Consider the following 22350-nt stretch of genomic DNA (forward strand, 5'->3'; position numbering starts at 1 on the left):
TGAGTTTTTTTGTTCATCCTCTTAAAGGAACCTCAGGGTGGAAGGCGGGGCTGAGAGCTCAGGTTATAAAAACCTCTTGTCCCTGCAGGCAGATCAGAGGAGCAGGATCCTTGGAGTGGAAGCAAATCCTGCCTGATAAACCTCCACTGGTACGTTGTCTGCCTTTGCTTTTCTTCCTCCCATAAAAGTTGCAATTGATAACTTGCAGAATCGATGTGAGTTCAGTCTCTGAGAAGGGTATCGGTTAGTTTTTCTATGAAGATAAGAAACTAAAGGAAAACAACATTTAAAATTTCTCAAAGATCTGTGTGGATAAGCAAAATGCTAGTTCACTGGTGTATTTACTACGCATTTGGATTTATTGAGAAATACAGAAACCTGTGCTAGATTTTTGAATGATTTAAAATATATTTGTAGTTTTCTTTTTTTCTTTTCCTGATTGATAGAGTCAGAAATTTCCTCAAATAAACTTTGGTAAAAAAGTCATTGACATCTTGCAGTCTGCAACTGACTGTCTGAACCAATCCTGTGTTCTCAAACATACTGGGAACATAATAAAACAGGTTGTTCTTAAGTAAAGACTATGTTGAAACATAAATTAGCATCAAGAAAGAATTCATTCAAATGGTCACTATTCTTTGATAATAAAAAAGAAAGAGGTATATTTGACTTAATTTTACACACTGTGGTTCCTGTAGTTTTTTTCAGCTTCTGAAACATGTTTGTTGCTTGTGTCACTTAGAAGCAAGAGAGAAATACTGAGGGGTTGGATGAATAATTAAAGGTTTTATTTCTATTTAATTTTGAAGCCATTATCGCTAACGCTGACTTTCTCAACGTGAAGATTTGTGAGCGGCAAGTGAGAGAAGGGCTGTTCCTTCAGTCTATTCTATACGTGCTCTTACACATCGGCTTATTGTGAGCGGCGTTTTAGCTCATCAGTGCCTCAGAGTGTAAAGAACTTCCTTCCAAGGTTATGACTTTGGATTTATAATTCTGCAAAATTTGTTATCATCCATTATTACTTTTTTTTGGTCTTGCCTAAGAATTGATGTGATTCTTGGCACTTGTGAAGACAGCAGCGTCCCAGGCACCATAGGGACCCCCTGCCTTTCCCCTTTCAGACAATATCTCTCCACATCCTCTGAGGCTCAGATTCTACCTGCTGTCTCTCATCGCTGCTCTTTGGTGCAGGGTACGTGGGACTGATGGAATTGAGCCTCGTTGGCTTTTGCCATTTTCCCAGTTTTTACCCATCTATTCAGATCTCAAAAATGTGGCTGACAGAGGCAATTAGAAGAGCAGGGTCATTCCTGAGACAAAACAGACCTCAGTTCTTGTCCAGTGGTGAGTGAGACGTGGAGGCAAAGGTGCACATTAACCCTTGCAGGTCCCTGTCACTCTGGCACACAACGCTGTAGCACTTTTGCCAAAATGAGGATTGAGAATATTTCTCTGGATGGTGTCATTTATATTTGGAGCCTCTGTAAGTGTCACACTCATCATTACAATGAATAATTGATGGAGCAAGGAGTGGAGCTGGCTGGGGTTTGGTACGAGGCCTTTTGGAACATTCTAATCAGAGCATGAACAATTTAGTTCCCCTCTCATTCAGTCTTAATCAGGAGAACTTCTTATTTATTCTTTTTTTTTTTTTTAAACCATACAGAGATTTAGAACTTGAAAATGACACTTTAGTAATAGGCAGGCTGAAATGAAATTCTAAAAACATGCCAAATGCCATTCTTGGGTTAGGACAATAACATAGATTGATTTCTGTTTTGTTTTTGTTTTGGGCTCACAAAATACAAGAATATTCTGCTGTTAATGGGTGACTTCTAGACTATTTGAAATCTTACATGAGCATCAATAATAAAATAATACCAGATCAGCCTCTCCCCAGCAAACAAAACAAGGTTTCTAATTACTTGTATTTTGATAGTGTGTTAATACAGTAAAAATAACAATATATTCCTTCACAAAGAGGTATTAAAGTAGCACAAAGTAGCTTACATTTTATAGGTTGAACTCTCAGACCAGCCTGCACAGGTTTGAATTCTGGATCCTCTCCTTATCAGCTGTGTGACTTTGGGGAAGTTACCGAACTTCTCTGTGCCTTGGTTTATTCATCTGTTTAAGTGGGAAAATAATAACTCATGTAACTCAAGAGAGGACTGAAAGAGATTGAAAGAGTGTAGCCTAGTGCTTGGCCCTTAACAGGCCTTAGAGAAGGCAAAGCTGTTATGTGTTCCCAGCCTGATGAAGACGTATGTTTCATGTGCTATCAGGACAGATTACATTGCTCATAAATTCAATATTTTTGTATTTTGCTTAATGAGCTTTAAGTGCCTGTCATTCTGAAAACTGTGTATTTATAACCAAGCTTGTCTCATCATTGGACGTAGCAGCATTAATTTGTGCAGTTAGGCGATGAGCCCTGGGCTCTGAGGCCCAGGCACTGGCAGAAACGCAAGTCTAGTTTTGGTAGCCATTCAAACATCATGCACTGGGTTCCCCCAGAGGAGACATCACCTGGAACCATAGTATAATATCGAAACCAGGAAACTGACGCTGGTATAATCCACAGATTCTTATTCTGATTTTATTTGTGTGTGTGTAGTTTCATGCAGTTTTAGCACGCGTAGATTTGTGTAACATCACCACAACCAAGTGATGGGCCTATTCCATCACTAGAAAGATTGCCCACGTCTTTATGGCCTCACCCTTCTCCCCACCCCCACCCCGACCTGCAGGAGCTCTTGGTACACTGGGCTCGGGGTCAGCGCACGTGGGTTTGATCTTGCTTTACGGATGCTGTGAAGCTTGCAGTGGGCCATGTTGGTCTCCTTGCTTTGGCCCCTAGCAATTAGGGTACAATTTCTAGCAACACCCCACAAGCAGGCTTTCCATGTGCCGGATGAGTCCCCCATGTCACCAGTGTCTCTCATTTTATGCTCTGTTCATGTCTTTCTCCATTCCTTTGTATTCAGTAATCTTAGTAAGTCACTTTAAATCTTTAAGCACTGAGATGAAATCCATTTATTATTTAAATTCAGCTCCCCCTTCCCACCCCCTTTCTTGAACTGCTGAAGGTTGTGTGGGTGCGGTTTCCTTCCTCCTCTTTGAATTCCTGAGTGTGTCTTTCTGCTGCACTCACAGCTGAATTGGCTGAGGATACAATCCACAGATTATAATCTTTTCCCTCCAAAAACTGCAAATTTTGCTACATCTTTTAGCTTACAGTCTTGGAGAAGTTTGATGCTAGCCAGATTTCTGCTCTTCTGTAATTTACTTTATTTTTCCTGCTATGTTGTTTATACAGTTTTAGGTTTATTCTTATCCTTAAATGATTTCACTAGGTACCTCTAAGCCTATCAATTTTGCCTGGTATGAGACTCTGGGATTTTTTTTTTTTCCAAAAGACTCAATTCTTTCCTTAGCCCAGGGAAGAGGATTTGTCCTGCTGGCTTTTGACTGTTACATCTCCTGTGCAGAAACTTTTCTTCTTCTGAAAGAACTGACACGTCTCCTACATGACACATCTCTGTGCATGTTTCCCGTGGCTCCACAGCAAGGAATGGAGCTGCCTGAGGTGACAGCTGATGGGCAGAGCCTTGTGGCTTATTCTACCTGCACCGTCCCTACCCAGATGCTGCTTGCATCAGGGGTCCCTGTGCAGGACGCCGTGGGCTGGCATCCACTGAGCATCTGAGCACATCCTCTCGTGTGACATTGCGTCACATGCTGATGCCAGTCCTTGCTACTGCTGAGTAGGGTACCAGCTCTGCAGAAATAAGGACAGGAGTCAATTCTGGAAGGAACTTCACGGATGGCCACGAGATCTCTTTTCTGGGCTTCCGCCCTCCTCCTTCCCTTGCCACAACTGCCTTCCTTAGGCATTGCTGACCTGGGGAGGGAACACACCCCCTGGGGTGCTGTCCATTCCCTGGGGGAGGCTGTAATCAGAAAACAATAAGAAAACAACAACAACAAGATTTCCAGGGCTGAAAGAAACAAACCCCCAAACTCCACCAAACTTGAGTTTGCACATTAAACAGAGCACGTGATCAGTGCAAACATTTCACACGAATATCTGGTCACAGTCAATAAAACATGAGAATTTAAGGAAAAGGGGGGAAAAGCATATAAGTGTTGGGCAGAAAGAATAAAAGTGAGGTTGCTTTCAGGGCTTTCCTTTATAAGATCACAAATCTAGTAAGAACAGAGCTGTTTCTATGGTGTTAGTGGGTAAAAGTGTTGGTCAAATTATCCACCGGTGAATACAGTAAAAAGGCATTTACGCTGTAAAAAAATCAATAACCAGTAACCTCAATAAAGAGTCAGGAGACCAGAAGGGGGCGCTCTCGCGCCCTGTGATGACAGCAGAGCCCAACGGGAAGACTGACTCCTCTTCTTTCCTGGCAAGGACTCACTAACCAAGAGCCAGGGACTCTCTGTTTACTGCCACCCTCCCCACGTCCTTTTCCCTTCATAAAAGCAGTCTCCTCCTCTTGCTGCGCAGGAACTTGCCTGTGGTTCACCCAGAAATGCACTTCTCTGCTGATCTCGAATAAACCCATCTTTGCTGGAGAAACATCTGGCAGTCTACTTGTTTCAGGTTAACAATATGGATGAAAAGCTCCTAACACACCCCTCTTGTGCATCACTCCACTAAAATCATTCCCTGGGAACATCTCCTGATGCTGACAGATGAGTCCAAGGCGGACAAGTCGGGTGTGAAAGGACTCACACTGGGCATGGACACCAGTGATGCATGGAGGACACAGTCTAAATGAGTGTTGAAAATACAGAATAAAAATTAATATGAATAGAAGTATTATTCTCGAAGGTGAAAATATGGATCCAAAAAGAATAGTTCATTAATATCAACGTGGGTCAAAACCCCCGATTGGATGGGCCACTGGACTGAAGCTGAGAAGCTGGGGAACCAGTGCTCAGAGACTGGGCAGAAGCAGTCAGCAGATTTCTAAAAAAAAAAAAACTTTTACCAACACCAGCTTAGCGTACGGTGGGGTGCCCTTAGAAAGGAGGATCGTTGTGGGTTCTGTCCCTCAACCATTTCCTAGTTTGTCTGATTACTTCCTCCGTATTTCTGCTAAATCAGATGACTTAAGAGTCCTGATTTGAATTTTACATTTATGGGACCCAAATAAAAAAAAATCGAGGAGTCATATGGCCAGGCTTGGCACGATGCTATATTCAAAAGATACTCAGGTCCAATAAAGAAAGAGCAATGGAAATAAATGCGGGTTAAAGGGTGTGGTGGGAGGTGGGCTTCTAGGTTGGGACCCCCACCTCCTGAGCATTCATGCCATTGTGTGGTCCCCTCCTCTTGAAGGTGAGCGGGACCTACTGACTTGCTTCTAACCAACAGAATGTGCCAATGATGATACAGGATGTCACCTGCATGAGTAGGTGACAAAGGCCTGTGGCTTTGCCTGGCTAGCAGACCCCCTCTACTGCCCTGTGGGCACGCACGCTTTGATAAAGATGTTGCCATGTCGGAGAGACCCAGGTGGCCAGAACCTCCGGCCAGCAGCCAGTGAGGTGCTAAGTCCTCTAAACCAGCAGCCCTCAAGGAACAGAATCCCGCCAACAACCACATGAGCTTGGAAGCCTGTCCTCTCCCTCCAGGCTTGAGACGAGATCCCAGCCCCTGCTGGCACCTTGAGGGCAGCCTCGAGCAGGGGCTCCAGCTCCACTGAGCCCAGGTTCCTGACCACAGAAGCTGCAAGATCGTAAGTGCGTTCTGTTGTAAGTAGTCACATTTTGGGACAGCAATAGACAACTGATACGGATGGATGGACTTGGAAAAATGTCCAAAAGATGCGGTCCACTCATCTTCCCAAAGCCGTAAACTCGCCATGGCAGCCACTTTCCCCGTCAAGTCTGCAGTCTCACCTCTCCCTCCCCACTCATCTAGCTCTCCTGCTCATACTCCCTGTCCCCACATTCCACATGTGTCCCCCGCGACGTCTCTGCATCTTCGTAAGCCTGTTTAGCTCCCCTAGGCTACTCCCAAGTTTTCATCCCACACGGGTCCCAGGAGCTGAGCAGATAAAACCAAGTTTCCTGGTGAGCGAGGGAGGGGAGCGGTCAGGATGCTTGTGCCTTCCTGTCCCAGATTCTTCCTGCCACACAGCTTTTCCTCCTGCTCTTTACTTGCTCTGTTTGGGAAGCCCTGCTACTAGTAATAGGAGAATTGATAAAAGCACCAATGTTTACATTGTTCAAGCGTCTGCCAAGCCTGCTGTAGGCACCTCGTCTTTAATCCTGACAGCAAATCTATGGCGGGGTGGGGAGACACGTTTTTAGAGATCAAGGAACTGAGACCCAAAGGGGATAAGTAAGTTGCTAGTCAGTGGTGGAGCCCAGCCCCACGCTTGGATTTTCCTGGCTCCCAAACTCAGGCTTCTGTGCTGTTTTCTGTGTCTCCAAGTTTGATTTGATTTGATTAATAATAGATGTCTCTTTGAGTGGTTATTTGAATTCCCCTTGACATCGAAGTTTTCATTATTGAAGGAAAGTCTATATTTTTGCCGGAACTTTTGGATCTCTGGCCTGCGCTGTGATACCATGCTTTCCCGATGCCCTGGGCAGCCCCACGATTTCTCCGAAGTAGAGTGACCGAATGAATGGTGTGTGTGAGCTACACGAAATCCTCCTCCTCGGACAGCGTATGACATTCTGGGGCAGGCGTGGTGTCACCCTACTGGAGTACTCCTACTTGGGGAGGTCCCCTCGGTGGGGCTTGTCCACATCCAGGGCTATCATTTTCTTGACTTCATCTTCCCACTCCTCAGTGAGAGTTCCATGGATTCAGAGAAATGCACTCTGGGTTAAAGGGAAAGCAAGAAGACGGTCTAGACTTGAAACTCCTGCTTTTCAGCATTATACTCTCCTGCCCTCTAAATGGGTGGAAAGTCAGTGCTTCTTTCTAACAAATGATTAAAAAAAATTTTTTTTTTTGGTGGGGAGGTGGTTAGGTTTACTTATTTATTTTTTAGCAGAGGTGCTGGGGATTGAACCCAGGACCTTGTGCACGCTAAGCATGCTCTCTGTCACTGAGCCATACCCTCCCCCACCCAAGTTAGTGCCTCACTGATGTGAGAACTAAAGACCACATTTCTGATCCAGAGAAAGAAGTAGTACCCGAGAGGCAGCGTCAGTGAGGCTTCAGGACCGTCAGAGTTCTACAGAATGGTCAGATCGTGGTATATTATGTCATGCTGGAGTCCTGGAGTGACGCCATCACGGATTCCAAGTTGCATGTGAAATTCCAACCCCTAACTGTTGGGTTACTGGGAATAAGTCTATCACCTTGAATTTTTGGAGCTTGGCAAACCATCACTTCCATTCAAGAGACTGAAGCTGCCGACGTCCCCCGGCTGCTGTGCAGGGAGGCGGCCGGGAGCAGATATGCAGCAAAGCTCCGGAGCAGATGCGCCCAGCTGCTCTTCATCAGGGGAACCTGCTAGGACCATGGGGATGGAAATCCGATGAAGCAGCACTGTTGCCACTGATGTGGAGAGGGGTCCTGAGCCCCTCACAGCAGCAAAGCCCTCAGCCCTGCTGCGGAAACCACCACTCTAGACTTGGCTTCAAAATAACTCCCCTAGGGTTTCAGAGCCCCCAGAACTCATGCAGTGTCCCCAGCCAGCCTCTGTTCTGGGGGGCACTGGCATTTCTTCTCTGGAGCACAAGGGAGATAGCCCAGATAAGACCAAGGGGTCTGGGGCTGGTAGGGAGTCAGTTTCATGTCTGGGAATGATTTCAAAGAATATGCTGTGAAAGAAAAAACCAAAATTTTCATCAGTATTTATTATGTTACTGTTGACTATCTTCTCCTTTTATCTTCAGCTTGTCATTTATACACAGTCGATCATTTTAGTGCCGATGGCTTCACGGCCCCCGCCTGTCACACAAAGTCCTCCTCCATGCTCTGTTATTATTATAATGATTACATTATTGTATTTGCCCTGTACTTTGGTCTCTCCCTCCCTGCTCGTTTTCTTCCCCCAAGACTTGAACATGATCCCACTTCTTGGGAGGAAACAAGTCAGCCACCAACCCCCCTCCCCTCGAGCTCCACCCTCCCTGCCCCGTGCACCCCCCACGTGCTCCTGCAGAGGGAAAGGTCTGCACTGGCTGTCCTCAGTCTCTCACCTCCACTTGCTGAAACTGTCATCACGCAGGTCTCTGGTTATTTTTGCCTTGTCCAGCTGCTAGACACTTTTCCTGTTTATTGAATACATTTTTCCAGATTACATAAGCAATAGATTTAATTCTGGCAAATATGAAAAGTGAAAGAATAAAATTAAAATCACCCCACATATAGCAATGGTTAACAGCTGGATGTATTTACTTCCCGGTGCCTTATACACATTATCCGTAACGTGTTTACATCTCCTACTTTGATAGCTGCCTTTCCTGAAGGTGCGTCACATGTCAGCCACCGAGGCAGTTTCAGAGGGAAGCTGAGAGGGCAAAAGAGTCACTCAAAGTCACGGGGTGAGGGGTTGAACCCAAGCTGACCATCTCTAAAGCCAGAGCTGCTGACCACCATGAGTTCTTGCCTTCTGCTTTTTTTCCTGCTCACAATAAATCATGATAATTTTCCGTGTCATTAAAATATACCCCCTTCATGGTAGCATCCTCCTACTGCTTCGGGTGCAACATTCTCCCGCTGATGGAAATTTGGGTCGCTTCTGATTTCTCCTGTAAAATGAGTATCTTTTGAGTAAACCTTTTAGTATGCTTCTGATGATTTCTTTTATGTAGAATTCTCCAAAACCAATTCATTGGGTCAACAATGATAATATTTAAATATCTTGTTACATGATTGTCACATTGCTTTGCAGGCAGGACAGTCACACGAGAGCCTGTCCCAGTACACGCTTCCCAGCATCAAACGCTGTCCTCAGAAAATATGTCCCCTGAGTGTTTCATCATTGCTGGACTTCCCTGGCTTTCGTGTTAGGAAGGTGTGGTGTGTGTTCGTGTTTATTAGTGGTAGGAAGGCGTGGTGTGTGTTCGTGTTGATTAGTGGTTTGGGCTCCCTTGTTTGGAAGATTCTGGCTCGTTTACCCATTTTTCTGCTGGATTTTGTATTGTTCGACCCGGCGCTGGGATTTATTACTTTTCCTTAGAGTGTGATGTGTCGACTGGTTTCTCCCTGGTGTGACTGTCACTTCTTCCTCCTCCTGGTTGTCACCCTACTTTTCCAGTTCACCCCCTATAGGCGTGGGCCACCCTCTTTCCCAAGGTTCCCTGGGGGGTGTCCCCCATGGCCCCCCTCCTCTCCTCTCCAGACTGGCCTGGAAGCCTTCAGTCCTGGGCATGATGGCCCTTCTCCCAAAGCCCCTTCCACACCCAAGCCTCAACTCCTGAATGCGTTTAGGAGGTTAGGAGACGCTACACCTGGAATAGTTGTCATGGCGGGCGCTGTGAAGGGCGCCTGGCCTCGTAATTAGTCAAGTTGAATATAAAGTGGCCTCAGAAAACCAGTTGGAAACTAACACCGAATAAAGGCGTTTGAAATGTCAGAATCGGGCAACTTCCTGCACTCCTTACACGCGCTCCTATTTCTTATTTGACTGAAATATGATTTAAAAGCCCGAATACACTTTTCCCTTGCAATGAAATAAGCAGTTTTTTTTTCACTGTGAGCACGTAAAATCATTTCCTGGCCGTTGGAGCCCTACTTAGAAGCAATTTGCTGCAGGGGGATCATAGTAAATACCTTGCAGGATTGATTTGCGGTTTTACAATAATGTATGTAAAGTACCAATTAATACTCTGAGCCTCTCTGTGAGATGCCTGGGGAGAGAAGTAAAAGAAGAGCTGCTCGTTTTAAACAGCCTGGCCCCAGGGTTCCGTGAGCTGTGAGAGGCATCCTGTCTGCGGTGTGGGAGGGTTTTGAGGCCCGGACAGGCGATCCGATCCGGACGCGGAGGAGCAGGAGCGGGGCGGAGGGATGGGGAGCTGTGTGGCTGGGCCGTGGGTCTCAGGCCTTCCCACGTGCAAGGGGCGTGGAAGGCAGGGCGGGGGCCAGTAATGCGCAAGCCGAAGGAGGATTCGGAGGATGGGAGGGAGTGTGAGGCAATCACTTAAATTATTCACTCAGTCAATACTGGTACATTTCTGCTCCGTGCACTGTGCCAGGCTCAGGGAATACAGTGCTAAACAGAGAGATCTGGTTTTTGACTTAAGCAGATGGACGAGGCCAAACAGATCATGAAACAAGTCAGGGTGCTCACAGCTTGGTGGGGAATAGAAGGTCCAGAACAGGTCACCTGCGCCAGCCTGGGCACCACTGGGCACCTCACTGAAGAAAGGGTGTGGAAGCCGAGGTCGGGAGGATGAGCAGGAGGTGACCCAGACGGGGAAGGTTTGGGGAAGAGGGTTCCAGACCGAGAGTGGGGCCCAGATGGGAAAGGCGTGGCCCAGTGAGGAGCCTGGTCCTGAAGGAGAGGGAGGTGGGTGCTGTCAGGCTGGGGAGGCGAGCGGGGCCCCAACTGTGGGCCAGGGGAGGGGCTGGAGAGGGCGAAGGGGGTGGGGTTGCCACTTGGAGGTGGTGATGACGGAGGCGAGGATGAGGGGGAGGTCACAGGCAGCTGTGGGAGCTCCGTCCCAGGAAGAGACACAGGGACACGGATGTCGTGTCTGCTGTGTCTGCTGAACAGCACGGGGATGTGGAGGCTCTCCCGGTGGGGAAGGGTCTGAGATGGTGTCTGGGAGACGGAGAGGCACGGAGAGCGCCTGCTGCTCGGAGGGGCGGGTCTGAGCATGGAAGAATGGGTCGAGGGCAGCCTGGGACGAGTCTCCATGGCGCCTGAGGCTTCCCTGACGCCGGGGCTAACGGCCTGCTCCCCAGCCTGGGAGGAAACCGCCGGGTGTCCCTGGGACCCATGTGCTGCCTCCAAGTCTCAGGGTCACCCAGGGCACACTGGCCCTCAGGCCCTGCTGGCACCGCCGGTCAGGGTCCTTCTCCCACCTCACTTGACTGGGTCAGGGCAAGCCTCCTCGCCGTGGCCGCCGCCACCAGCCACGTCCTCCAGCGGATGCAAGCCCCAGTTCTGTAAGTTCCTTTCACTCCAAACCCGCTAACTTGGAAGGGGCTCTCTCACACCCCGATGCGTGGTGGTCTGTGATGCGTGATTCCACCTGGCAGAGGAGGGGGACACCCAGGGAGTCTCTGCCCAGGCGTGAGGGGACAGGGAAGGTGTGCAGAAGAACTGGACTCAAGCTGAGTCCCGGAGGACCAGGAGGAAAGAAGCAAGAAGAGCAGAGGCAGGGGTACCATTGGCTGGTGGGGGCGGGCGGGTAGGGGGCACCGCAGACGCTGAGAGGAGAGGCAGGAGGGGAGGGCATCTTGGTAAAGCTTGCAACTGCGCGCCCTTGCGCTGTTTGTGATCCAGACTTACCCACCCCCCCCTTTTCTCCACAGGAGAACAGATGTCCCTCCAGGGCACCCGGCTCAGCATGAGGAGCAGAAGGAACGGCACGCTGGGCAGCACCCGGACCCTGTACTCCAATGCGTCTCGGAGCACAGACATATCCTACAGCGAGAGCGTGAGTCGAGGGCGGTCCCCACCAACGCCCTTGCTACGTCAGAAAGCATCACTTTGCAGTTAGGATGATTTGGGGACCAATACTCCTTCTTTAAAAAGATCATATCTCATTGTACAGTATTTTTTTTCTGTGGATTATTTTTGTCAAATGTAGAGGCATTTTCCCTTCTGTGTCCTTTTCCAACCATTCCTAATTTAAAGATTGTGACTGTTGCCTTAGGTTGTTAAAGAATGCACTCGTTCGCTGACTTTATGAAATCTTCAATCCCACACTTTTAATATTCATATTTAACGCTTGGTGTTCTTGCTTCCAGCCCTGTGGGTTCACCTTGGAAACGCTCCTTGAATCCCAGTCCTTTTCTTCACCCTTGTGGCCGGAGGCTCCTTCTGGGTCTGCATTTGTTCTTGTCATGGCTTCAAATTAATCTCCTTGGCACCTGTCCCTCCTCATTCCAAGCCCGTGTCCGTGCTGCTTTCAGGATGTAGAGACCCTACTGGGGGTGAGGGTGCCGGCAGAAGATCCTCCTCTTTGTGCTGCCCCTCCCACCCCTGTCCTCCCCGCGCCTTGAGGCGTCCCAGCAGGCTTTCTGCTCACTCGCAGGTCCTAGTGAATACTCTTGTTTGTCAGGAAACAAAGGCAATGTGCCAGTCTGACACCAGGGCTCCCCTTGACTAGAGTGTTAAAAATCAGGCTAGTGGCTAGCTTCGGAAAAAGGAAGGAGGAGGGGCTGGGAGGGGCCTCCTGGGGTGCTGGCCATGTCAGTGTTTTGATCTCAGGGGCCGCTCCTGAACTTGCCACGCCCAACACCCAGTGCCTTCCTAGCTTTTCCACCTGCTGTGACCTTGGCCCTGGCCCCTGAGAATTACACAGTGGGTAAAGGACGCTGGTGGGCTCTCCAACGCCCCCCTCCTCCAGCCTCCACAGTGAGAGAGCTCTGGGGGTTGGGCAGAAAACGCCTTTCCAGATCACACTTGGATGCAGGCATTGGTGCCTCCGGGAGGCAAAGGCCGACTCTCTTGCCCTGCTCCTTCGAGACTTCCGGATGGATTTCCTGCTTCGCTCAGTGATGGACTTTGGGTAGAACTTCTGAGACCACCAAGTACATCCCAGTTCTGGGGGGTCCTGTTTGCCCCTAAGAACATATGCCTCTGCAAAGTGCATTTTAAGAAGGAACTTTTAGCAACAAGGCAGTTTTTCTCACCAACCCTCTTCCACGATCATTGATTTCACAAGTTTATACATCTGTTGAGTTTTCATCATCTTTGTTAAGTGGACGTAAAATTAGTGAAGTGCATAGAAAATGTTATGAGGAAGAAAGGGCGTCACAGGTTTTCAAAATTTTTGCATTTAGATGAGTGTAGAAGTTACGTTTGCTTTCCACATTTTTATTGTAAGTAGAAAAGAATGTACAAATGTAAATTCCCAGCTTAAGGAGGAATCGTAAAATGAACACTTTATTCCCCCAAGATAATAGCTTTTATTTATTTATTTATTGGTTTATATCAAATTTTTAAAAAATTGTAGTATAGTCAGTTTATAATGTTGTGTCAGTTTCTGGTGTACAGCACAGTGCTTCAGTCAGACATATATACATGCACATATTCTTTTTCATAATTTTTTTCATTATAGGTTACTATAAAATGCTGAGCCTAGTTCCCTGTGCTGTACAGAAGAAATTTCTTGTTTATCTATTTTATACATAGTAGTCAGTATCTGCAGATCTCAAACTCCCAATTTATCCTTTCCTACCCCCTTTCCCCCTGGTAACTAAAATGAACAGTCCTGTACCCACCACCAGCACTGCAGGAGTCCCCGCGTGCCCTCCGTGTCAAAGGGGACCACTCTCCTGAATTTTGTGTTCCCCATTCCTTACTTTTATTTGTAAGTTTATGATTTGAATATATGTCCATAAACAATATGTGGTTCGATTTGTCTGTTTGGATATATGCAGAATTACACAGGAAGTATTCTGTGAATTCCTGCTTTGCTCACCATCCTGTGTTGGTGATCCCTCCACAGTGGGCGGCCTCAGTGGTTGTTGACTGACTTGCTGACACACTGCACCCCATCACGTGCACGTTTTTCCAGCCTAACAGGAGTGAACATTTGGATTTGGGGTTTTGCTTTTAGGAGCAGGGCCACCCTGAACCTTCTTAGATGTGTGAGCCGGGCCCCCTGAAGAGCGTTCTTTGGGTTAAGGCTGGTGGGTGACAGCAAGCACCTCTCCCTTGCCAGGACTGGGTTTAAGACACAGGACTTATGGGGAAAATTCGTTCAAAAGGCCAGTAAGAGGGGGCACGTGGTCCCCATTCTCTGATGTCTCAGGACATCAGAAGGTGGGTGCCAGCCCCACCTCCAAGGGGCAAGACAGCCACCTAAAGCTGCCCGCCCAGTGCCAGGCGTCTGAGCTTGCAGGTCATTCACGGGACACAGGGGACTGTTTCTAGGGGCGTAACTACTGGCAGTGGTGGTCTGTTTCCCAGAGGGGTTGGGCCAATCTCCTTACCGCCCCGAGTGGCATTTGGTGTCAATGCCGCTTTAACTTTTCCAGCCTAGTGGGTGTGTAATGGGATGTCCTCGTGATTTCACTTCCCATTTGCCTCATTACTGATGAGGCTGAGCTTCTTTCCATGTATTTATGGGCTATTCGTGTGCCCTCTTTTATTCAATGCCTGCTCCTATCTTCTGCCATTTCCCCACTGGGTTGTCTGTCTTATTCTTAATGATTTATAGACCTTTACATGTTCTGTTTACCAACCTTATGATGCTTCATATAGGTTGCAAATATCTTCCCCCTCTTTGAGGACTGTAGATATTTTTGAAGTTTTTTTCAATGATTCCCAAATAGTTTGCTTCTGCCAACTAAAGGGAAGCTTGTGGTTTTGTCAGAATTAGGTCCCGGATACGCCCATGGGGGGACAGATGTGATTCTCGAAGGAGTGCTTGGAATCCATCCTCTTTTGAAAAGCAAGCATAAGAAGAATGGGAATTTGCAATAATACATTATTGATGCAAAGCTATCAGCAAACGCTTACATTCCCCCAGCAGCCTTACAGTCGGAAAAACATACTTTGTATGTGTATAATGCCATTTGTTATAAGATGATGCCAAGTAACTTTTAGAAAAATTTGCATTTAGTTATAAAAATTTAAGTGTATGCCTCTTTTTACAAAGTCTGTGTGCTCTGAAAGCGTGAATGCATGCTGGATGCTGCGGGTAGGTGGCGAATTCTTAAAACCTTTGAAGTAGGTGTAGGTCACATTTATATTCATTAAAAGCGGCAGGGGGTGAGAACGTATTAGTGATGCATTATTCCAATGTTCTTTCTCCAAAGGACTTGGTGAATTTTATTCAAGCAAATTTTAAGAAACGGGAATGTGTCTTCTTTACCAAAGATTCCAAGGCCACGTAAGCAACAATTTTCCCTCCGTTTTTGTCACCATGTTCAAAAATAAAATTATTGATCGCCATGACAGCCAACAAACAAATGCTCACTAGTTCATTATTAAAGTTGTTTTCATCTTGCAATTCTCAGAAATGGCGTGTGAACAGGAAGGATTTGGCAAGCAGCTTGTCCCTAGAGAGGCCTCGTTTCATTTCGTATTTTTAGCTTTGGAGGTAGTTGGTAAAGACTCCAAAAGAGGTTGTCACTCTCTTCAGTATTTCCGCGTGCACGGGAGCCCGTGGCAGCGTAGCTTCCTGTCTCATAGAGCTTGGCGGGTGGCACCCAGCCTGCGCACACGAGGCAGTTTGACTGGCTCCGCTGTCAGGTTCTTGACTGTGGTCCATCCCATCGAATCTGGATTTCATCTCCTCGGAGTCTCGTGTGTTTTGAAACACCAAGGCTGAGTCACAAAAGCCCTGGGGAGCAGCCCCCAGCCGCTCTGCCCGCGGGCAGTCCTCAGCGAGTGTTACCTGCTGGGCCAGTGAGTGAGAGGACTGACCACTGCTCTTTTCTGGAACGTGCCCCGCGTCAAATGAAGCGATTTTAGCTTTCCCTCCCTCCGGTCTCACCCCTCTCTGCCCCCGCCTCTTTTGCCTGCTGGGGATAGGAGACGGGCTGGCTATTAACTGATTGGATAGTTGCTGCTGTCGTTTATAGCACCGACTCTGTTGAACAGAGACCGTGAACAAACCAAGGAGGTGAGAACAAGAGCGGGCACGTTAGAACCAGCCTTGGATCCAGCCTTGGCCCGGCTGCCTGCTCGCTGCATGACCTCGAGCCAGTCACTCTCTTTCCTGAACCCAATCCTCTTATCCTAAAACTCTAGCGAAGTATACACCCCGAGTTGCCGTAAGAATTCAGGGGGTAAGATGTAAAATTCCCACCAGAGAGCCTCAGCACGTGGCTGGTTCTCAAAAAATGTGTTTCCTTACTTTGTACAGTTGGAAAATGAACATGGGAAAAGCTAAGAGAGCTCTGTTTTGTCTTTGGTATAAACTTAAGTCATTACGAGGCATCTTGACACAGTATAAACTCTGTGAATCCGCTACGCACTCCCCACGTGTCACTGAAAGATTCTGCTGTTGATCTGTTTGTTTGGTTAGCAGGAAACACAGTTTGGATTCATTCATTCATTTATTCAACAGATATTTACTGGCTAATGGCTGCGTCAGGCAGACTTTCTGCGCTTGATGCTTCATTCTATGAACACTGCGAGGTAGCTGTTAGTGCCCTGTGACTGACAAGGCGAAGTGAGGCCTGGAGGGGCTCAGGATTTTATCCAGGGTCACGTGACTGGCTGGAGCTCGATGAGTTGAACCCAGATTTTTGGTTCCTAGTTGTGCATTCTTTTTATTCCCAGCTCCCAACCCTTCTAAGAACGACACTGCCTTGGGACACCACAACCTTTTCAGCTTCCCAGTGAGTGGAGACAGGGCCATGTTCTTAGCAATTTCGCCCAAAGTCCTGGGCCCACGTTCATGGCTCTTACTGGCCTGGCCTGGGCCAGGCACTGGCTCTAATCCCTGGGACTGGGCGATGGGATACGTGACCGATCAGCCTTGAGTGCTGTGTCCACATGGACCTAGGGTGGAAAGGCATGATTCCTGAAAGGGAAACCAGGGCATTGCTCCTGGCAGAAGGAGAAACGGATGCAAGAAAAACCAGTCACTGCCCACTTGTGTCCAGTGAGCATTTGAAATGTGGCTAGCGCAACCAAGGAACTGAATTTTTAAATTAAATTAAATAGCTACCTGTGGCTAGTGGCTGCTATCTTGACAGTGTGGCGCTATAGGATTTGGACTTGTTTGGGGTAGAACTAGCCTCCTGATTCTCTCCTGTCCTCGCCATCTCTCCTTTCTGTCACTCCTATGCCTTTTCCATGTATCTGTGCTCCTAATGCCTTCCTGGCATTCTTCCTGGCCTCTTCACCATTTGTTAACCAAATCATGCAAATTGCTGCTTGGAGGGCTACCAACCCAAAGACCACCAAGATGGAGTCGGAGAAGTGTCTCAGTCACCGTCACCTGAGACACAGGCCTACCCTTGGAAGGGAAAAGGGCTTGAGTCGGTCGTCAGTTATAGCAAGGACAGGCAGAACAAGGACTTCCCTCCCCAGTCTTGCAATGGGCTTGGGTGGGTGTGGACAGATCCCAAAGGATAGTGGGATGATAACAGCTAAAAAGAGAGGGGAGGAAGCCAACTTGGACCCTAGTGGGGGTGACTCCGAGACCATCAGGAACAGTCTAAGCTCAGGAAGTGCCTCCAGGCTTTGTAAGAGAAAGGATTGAAGAAATTGTGATCAATTCTGGTGGACATTTTTCCTTGGCCAAACTGAGTGATGCCCCAGGAAACTGTCCCAAAAAGGAGACAAGATTGCTGCTGGAGGAATGATTTTGGATACAGGTTCTTGCTCAATTTTTATAACTCTAGAAAATATTGAACGTTTTGACATGTAGTTTGAGTACAGACAATTTCCTTACTCTAGTAATTAAGACTTTCAGTTACAAGGAACCCAAATTAGCTTAACCTAAACGGGAAGTGGGGGGACGATTTACACTAAGGAAACAGAAATGCCATGCAGACACTAAGAGAGAGAAGTGGCTGGGAGTGTAGAATGGTCAGGACTGTTGCTGGAACACGTGGAGACTAAAGAAATCTTCTCTGTCTTTGTGCCCCCTGCTCCCTGCATCCAGCTTTCTTCTTTCTCAGAAGCGATACAGTTGTATCGCCTGGATGGTCCACATCACAGGGATACAACACTAAGACAGTTTTTAAACAACCGAGATGATGAAAATAGGCTGAAAATCAGATGTGACGGTGAAATCTCTTTGTGTTTATTTAAGCTGTGTGGTTTATTTTAAGAAATGTGATGAAATCTTTGGGTAAGTTTAATGAAATCTGTTCCTTCCTGTCAATATCATTCCGCTCAGGGAAAACGTGTGCAAGTGTGGCTATGCCCAGAGCCAGCACATTGAAGGCACCCAGATCAACCAAAGTGAGAAATGGAATTACAAAAAACACACCAAGGAATTTCCCACTGATGCCTTTGGGGACATTCAGTTTGAGACTCTGGGGAAGAAAGGGAAGGTAAGCCATAGTTTTCTGCTTTAACTGGCTAATCCAGGTGCGATTATGTGCAACAGCAAAGCTCAATGGGTGATGACGGCTTGTCACCCAGGGTCCTTTCTCCAGCCTCATGTAACATCCATGTTGACCCTCACTGTCACAAAAGGCCCCACAGACGCTTTTGTGAATCGTGTGATTTACTTGGCATATGACATTCCTGAGAATCAATGTGGCCTTGAATAAGGTGACATTTCCCTCTACACACCCACACTGCAGGCTCTTATGCAGGATTTTACAAAGATGTTCAATGATTGTTAATGGTGTCTCCTTAAATCTTCCTGTGTCCTCCGTCCCAGGGACATAACCACCCAGAGGAAGCTGGGAGCTGAGCCTTGAATCCTCACATCCCTAAGCCCTGCGGCTGCCGCTGGAAGGTGACCCAGCTCCATTCACTCTGTCTCTTCCCAAGGCCTCTGCCCCAGGATGGGCCACCTTGCCTGGCTCCCTCTCCCCTCCCGGAGGAGCCGGTTTGCTGGGCTGAGCTCGATGCTCAGGCGAACACGTGCGAATCCTGACGCTTCCGCTCGGGAGCATTCCCCTGGAGGAATGATTTGGCGTCCAGGTTCTCACTCGATTTTTTATCCCCCACAGTATATCCGACTGTCCTGCGACACGGACGCGGAGACCCTCTACGAGCTGCTGACCCAGCACTGGCACCTGAAAACGCCCAACCTGGTCATTTCCGTGACCGGCGGCGCCAAGAACTTCGCCCTGAAGCCGCGCATGCGCAAGATCTTCAGCCGCCTGATCTACATCGCGCAGTCGAAAGGTGCGCGCGGCCCCGGGCGGCGCCGGGCGGTCCCTGCGGCGGCGGCGCTGGCGGCGGGGCCGTGCGCCGCGGGCTGCGCCACGCCGGCTGCGCAGCGTCCCCGCGGACCGAGTGCCGTTCCCCGTGCAGTTCCTGCGCGGAATCCAGAAGCTCTGGAACTGTGTGCTTCATCATTGTTTCAAAACAAGCTCCTCAAGTGGAGGGACAGACAGGGAGCCCTGGCAGATGGGGGGCTGGGGGAGGGGAGCGGTGAGGGTGGTTCCCACAGTAGCCCCCTTAGAATCAGCTTTAAGATGCTTCCTTGTGGGTAAATTTATGTTTCTTTTAATCTTATAAGATTTTCATTTCGTTATTTTTACATAGAAGCTTTTCCCAGAGTATTCCTGGCCAATCAGAAAAGTAAGTTTAACGTGTGCTCTTTGGTTTTGAGATCAGTGGTGGGCTTGGGAAACAGTGACAGTGCCTGGCAGGTTGTGAGCACCACGTAATTGTCTGATAGAGATCAAAACAAATCACCGTGGCTTTATTTGAAATAGTCAGCTAATTTTTTTCTTTTTAACTTTTTATTAGGAAAAATTTCAAACCTACGGAAAAGTTGGAAGAATAATACAATGAATATCTGTACACCCTTCATTTAGATTCACCAGTTGTTAGCATTCTTCCATGTTTGTCTTATCTCTCTCTGTAACTATCCAGATGTCATGATTAAAAAATCATTTGAGAGTAAATTTTAGGTATCATAATCCTTATCCTTCAGTATGTCAGTGTGCATCTCTGAAGAACAGGAATGTTCTGTCACATAACCCAGTACAACTTTCAAAACTGAGAAAGTTAACACTGACCGATTCTGTTATCAGAGAGTCTACATTTTAATTTTGCTAATTATCTCAACAATGTTCTTCCCATTCAGCTTTTCATATCATAGAAAACCAAAAAGCTTTCTTTCATCTTGAACTGATCTGTATGTAGCCTTTCTCAGTCTTTCAGGGCTTTTTTGAAGAGGATAGGCGAGTTGTTTTTGCAGACTTCCTTCCATTTGAGTTTGACGGATGTTTCCTCAAGATTAGATTCCATTTATCAAAGCCTAACATTTATTGTATCAGTTTATCTAAGGCTAACATTTAAAAAACTTCTTAATTAAGAATATTAGTTGACAGAACTAAGGTAGCATGTCTTATTTTAGGTATGTTCTTCCTTAATGTCAAGAAGAAACTGTGTCCCCCTACCCCCCATTTATTCTTAATTTCCTGACCAACCAGAAGGGACCCCGGTAGGTAATTACTTTGTTATGAAGCCTAGCAACTCAGCTTCCTTACTACTAAATCTGTGTACACATCATTCATTCATTTAACACATACTTATTAAATGCCTACTGTGTGTAAGGAATTGTTTTAGGTGCTGGGGATATAAAAGAGCGAAGCAGACAAAAATCCCTGAGCTGGGACATCTTAGATGAAGTGAGGGGCCAGAGCTGGGAAGTTAATGGTTAATTGTCTCATGTGTGCTGCGCTGGCCCCGTGGAGTGCTATTTTACTTCTGTCATTTCATCTGAAAGGGGGATGTTGACAGCTGAAATCTGTCCAGAGAAAGGGGCCTGGGTGTGGGGTCTGGGACTCACATTCTGTGAGAATTGGCCAAAGGGATTGGGTCTGAAACTTCTAGGGACTACATCACATTTGCCTTAAACCATTGGAAGGACTTTTATGTGGGAGATGGCTCAACTAGTTCCTTCTGGCAAAGACAGCAGTAAATCAGAGAGTGGAGACAAGTGAACAAAAGAACTTTCTAAGTTTGGGGGACAGGGCTGCCTCAGGACCCCTGAGGCTTCTGTTACCAGAGCTAGTCAAGAGAGGCTGGGGACCAAGCTTCCGGCTGGATTCCCGTGTGGGTAGCATATTAGACTAAGGGCATTTCCAACTTTAGATTCTATTATTATGTGAAACAATATTTTCTAGGTATTTTACTTCAATTTTGAAAACAAAAAGGAAAATGTGCAAAATCCTTGACATGGTGAAAATCATCAGATATAAACTTTGAAATACCACTGTGCAAAATTGTGTAACTGTAAAGTTAAGTTGTAGGCATCAGGGTCATGCCAGGAAGACCACTCAGATCCCTGGAAGTGGGGGGAGTAGCGTGAGAGCAGAGCACTCCGCTTAGCATGGTGACACTGCCTAACTTGCTCAAAGATTCAAACCAGGCAATTATTATCCATAAAAAGAGGCTAGTTAAAGACACAGCCCTGCCCCACCTCCCAGAGAGTCTGAGGACATGGATCTAGAGTGGAGTCTAGAATTTGTGGGGTTTTTTTTTAAACCAGCATCTCTTGGAAACGCTGAGATCCGTCCCTCCTTCCTTTCCATGTGGTCGTAGGTCAGGCCTGTTCCAAAGTGTGGCTGCAGTCCTGCTGGTGCTCACGGGGGGAGCTTCTTCAGGGGGCTGTGAGCACAGGACGGGAAGCTGACTCAGAGCCACGGAGCCTTGTGTTCCTCTCTTGTTGGCAGGCGCTTGGATTCTCACCGGAGGCACGCACTATGGCCTGATGAAGTATATCGGGGAGGTGGTGAGAGACAACACCATCAGCAGGAGTTCCGAGGAGAACGTCGTGGCCATCGGCATAGTGGCCTGGGGCATGGTCTCCAACAGGGATGCCCTCATCAGGAACTGTGATGTCGAGGTACCAGCCGGACGCGAGGAGGTCTGCGAGGTCACAGGGGTGAATGAGCATGGCACGGGGCTCTGGGATGGAGCCAGCTCGTAGGGGAGTCGGCCTTACAAGGAGCACCTTTGGAGCCTCAGGAATTAAAAACAGGGATGACATAATCAAAGAACTCCTGGAAAGGCGTTACCAATGGATGTGCTTTGTTCATTCGAAGTTGTTCCCAGGCAATTATGGTAGAGTCAGGTTCTTGATTCTTTATAACCATGACCTGAATCCACACCAAGAGGGCTCAAGCCCAGACCACGGTTGCCTTCTTGCTTGGCCACACTCACAGGAATTGAAGTGACTTCTGTGGCCCCTGGTTAATTTGGCATTAAGAGGGCTGTGAGACGCCCCCTTCTCCAAGATTTCCTGTGAGCATGTTTAGAGCGTAATCAAATGTGTACTTCATGTTCAAAAGACAAGGTAGACGTATGAGGTTTTGTATCAAGTGTGAAATTTTGAAAACAGCATTTCTAGTGAGTTGAGGACCACATAACCAACTGGTCTTCTATACCCAGCAGCTTTGAGCCAGATGATGAGAAATCCTGATTTAATCTACACCTTCTTCCATCTGGGATGCCTCAGAAATTTAGGCAGTGAATCTTCAGGATTTGGGAAATTACCATGGTTCTTATTTCTAAAAATTATCTGACTTCTGTGTCTGTAACCACTTTGGAGTTTGCGAGGGGCAGTGGGAAGTGGGAAGGTGTT

The 22350-nt window shown here is 47.4% G+C and overlaps 1 protein-coding gene across 1 annotated transcript in view; it reads left to right on the forward strand.

Annotated features, from left to right (window-relative positions):
- The first annotated feature begins 11478 nt into the window (after positions 1 to 11478).
- The window catches only part of TRPM8 (transient receptor potential cation channel subfamily M member 8), a 76518-nt gene continuing 65646 nt past the window's right edge, over positions 11479 to 22350 (forward strand). Inside the window, exons 1-5 of the mRNA XM_010948162.3 lie at positions 11479 to 11595; positions 14930 to 15003; positions 17971 to 18127; positions 18758 to 18935; positions 21440 to 21612. Of these exons, the coding sequence (XP_010946464.1) occupies positions 11479 to 11595; positions 14930 to 15003; positions 17971 to 18127; positions 18758 to 18935; positions 21440 to 21612 (699 nt within the window). The remainder of the gene's footprint in view (positions 11596 to 14929; positions 15004 to 17970; positions 18128 to 18757; positions 18936 to 21439; positions 21613 to 22350) is intronic.

This window comes from Camelus bactrianus, chromosome 5 (genome assembly GCF_048773025.1).
Source record: "Camelus bactrianus isolate YW-2024 breed Bactrian camel chromosome 5, ASM4877302v1, whole genome shotgun sequence".
Classification (NCBI taxonomy): Eukaryota; Metazoa; Chordata; class Mammalia; order Artiodactyla; family Camelidae; genus Camelus; species Camelus bactrianus.